Raw genomic sequence first — 2,656 nt, 5'->3', positions numbered from 1 at the left:
GTTATTTTTTTTTATAGATTTATTTTTTGTTGTTTGTTTTTTGTTTTGTTATTTAGTTGGGATGACCTTTGAAGTCTTGTTTATATACTGTTATTGTTTTGTTAATATAATATTTTTCATATTCTAAAATATATATATATATATATATATATATATATATATATAAATCATTCTCGTAATACAATTCACTTCCTCAACAATCAACTCAGTAAATAATACACACATTCTCGTTAGTCTAAAAAAATTATTAACTTGTAAAATGAGGATAAAAATAATAATAATAATAATAATTAAAATAATGGTAGTGCCTAAACTGCCTATTACTTATCTTCTAATTAATAATTTATTTTTAGAAGCTGATTTACATAAGAGCAAAATAGGGGGCCGTATGTAGATGTAGAGCAGTATGAGGACATAAAATATTGTTCCAACATTATAGAATTCTGATTAACAAATAGTACTGTTGAAGTTGAGGGACTCATTAAATATTAATAAATTCTTCAAACCCCCAATTTAATACACACATGACTAGGTCCTACCAGCCCCATTTCCTTTCCACCTTCCCTCTCCTCCCCTGTCACCTCTCCCCTTTATATCCCCCTCCCTCTTCCTTCTCATCACCATTAATGCTAACCCCTAAAGCTCACAACCCACGCATCCAATCACACCCTTTAAAGAGCTAGTAACCTTTTCCAACACAAAACTTTTAGCTCAGACACACCATCTGATCACACAATCAGACACAACTCAACTTGTTCAAAAAAATGTCTATTTGTTTTCACCTTCCTATCTTTCCCTCTCACCTCTCTCCTTTATATTCCCCCCCACCTCCTTTTCATTCTTACCACCATTAATACTAACCCTAAAGCTCATCCACCCATCCAAACTCACCCTTCAAAGAGCTAGTGGTGGATCTCAACACTAGTGTTTCAACTTTCAACGGCCAACACGAAATTTGATTATAGAATCACACACCACTAATTTAGAAAAGCTAGTACTAAGTGTTTCAACTTTCAGGGCTCAGTCACATAATCTTATCAGAGAATCATATACAACTCGTTTTCAAATGGGTAAGAAAATGAAGTTCCCATCTCTCTTCAAGAACAAGGAAGCAAGGCATCCATGGCAATGGGCATCGTGCACGCAGCCAAGAACCCTCTCTTTCCGAGCCGCTGCCACCGGCGACGATATGTTCAAGACCGTTAACTCGGTATTTTTCGACCTCTCCGACGGGGTCGAAACGCCACTGGATTCCTGGTTCACCAACTCATCAGAATCCGCGAGCTTCTCGACCCAGTCGGAGGACATAAAAGGCGAGTCAACGGAGATGATCATACGAGGAGTCCAATCAGAGAGGCTGTTTTTCGAGCCAGGCGACACGAGATCGATCTTGACGGAGGAAAAGTCCGGTGAGTTTCCGTTCAAAGAGAGCGTGGCAATGGCGATGGAATCGGAGGACCCATATGAAGATTTCAAGAGGTCTATGGAGGAGATGGTGGAGAGTCATGGGTTGAAAGATTGGGAGTGTTTGGAAGAGCTTTTGGGGTGGTATTTGAGAGTGAATGGGAAGGTGAATCATGGGTTTATTGTTGGTGCATTTGTTGATTTGCTTGTTGCAATGGCTTCTTCTACTACTTCTACTTCTTGTTGTGAAGATTCTACTACTACTACTACTACTACTACTTTCTCTTCTGCTGCTTCTTGTTTTTCTTCTCCTTCTTCATTATTATCACCTCTATCTCTATCTCCTCCTCCTCCATTGATGCAGCAGAAGGAGATTGTTGAGGAAGAAGAGGAAGACAAGATGGTTGTGTCTTAGTTTCTTCATTACATCTTTTTTTCTTCAAATGTATATTAGTAGTAGGTTAAAGAAATGACACTGAAACTAGATCAATTCTCTCTCTATCTCTCTCTGCTACACACAACAATGCTATGGAGTCCAAAAAAAAATTAAAGTCTGTAAATTAGATTTATTTTTGGTACAACTCATATTAGAATAAGTTCGAATTTAATTCACGTTTTATTTTCTGATTATTTTTTTTAATACGCACATAAGTGAAGTTATTGATGAGTGTCTCAACCAATATATACGGTGCTTCAATTTTTTTTATTTTTTAAATCAATAAAAGCAAAATTTTATTATCGATAAGAAACCAATAATATAATGAATTTGATAGTTATTTTTTAGTCTAGAGAGTAAAGTTCATTACTTTTATTAATATTTTTTTAAAAAATATAAGGAATATTAATTAATAAATGATATAAAATATTGATCAGGCATGTATATATGGATAGGAGGCACATATGCTGATATGTATGGATATTCATGATTTATTATTATTTTATTTTTTTTAAGTGTAATATTTTGAGGATGATGAGTCTTGCCTTGAATGGTAATATTCAAAGTCAAAAGCAATATATGAAGTGGAAGTGAACAGAGTTCTTTTTAAGCATGTATCACAATCAAAGGCATTTATTAACACCACAGAATGTGCTTCATCAACATATTAACCATGTTGTCCTTATATTATATCAATTTTTGTTATCCCCATGATACATATAATAATACATATATGTATGCATATAACTTAGGTACAAACTCCTTAGTTTAAAACTCTCTACTTAAAAATTTATAAGTTGAGTTTTAATCATACCT

General features: G+C 34.4%; 1 protein-coding gene across 1 annotated transcript; it reads left to right on the top strand.

The window, feature by feature from the left end:
- The first annotated feature begins 548 nt into the window (after nt 1-548).
- On the top strand, nt 549-1,903 carry LOC114310062 (transcription repressor OFP13). The gene has a single exon (XM_028255974.2). It carries the CDS (start codon nt 1,067-1,069, stop codon nt 1,817-1,819), a length of 753 nt encoding a protein of 250 aa, XP_028111775.2. The 5' UTR covers nt 549-1,066; the 3' UTR covers nt 1,820-1,903.
- Nucleotides 1,904-2,656: the final 753 nt, after the last annotated feature.

This window comes from Camellia sinensis, chromosome 1, assembly GCF_055761805.1.
Source record: "Camellia sinensis isolate YWXY chromosome 1, ASM5576180v1, whole genome shotgun sequence".
In the NCBI taxonomy this organism is placed as follows: Eukaryota; Viridiplantae; Streptophyta; class Magnoliopsida; order Ericales; family Theaceae; genus Camellia; species Camellia sinensis.
This window is presented reverse-complemented; position numbering and strand designations above follow the sequence as displayed.

Excerpts from the sequence above, each read along its gene's own strand:
- LOC114310062 (XM_028255974.2), top strand. The coding sequence starts at position 1,067 with ATGGGTAAGAAAATGAAGTTCCCATCTCTCTTCAAGAACAAGGAAGCA.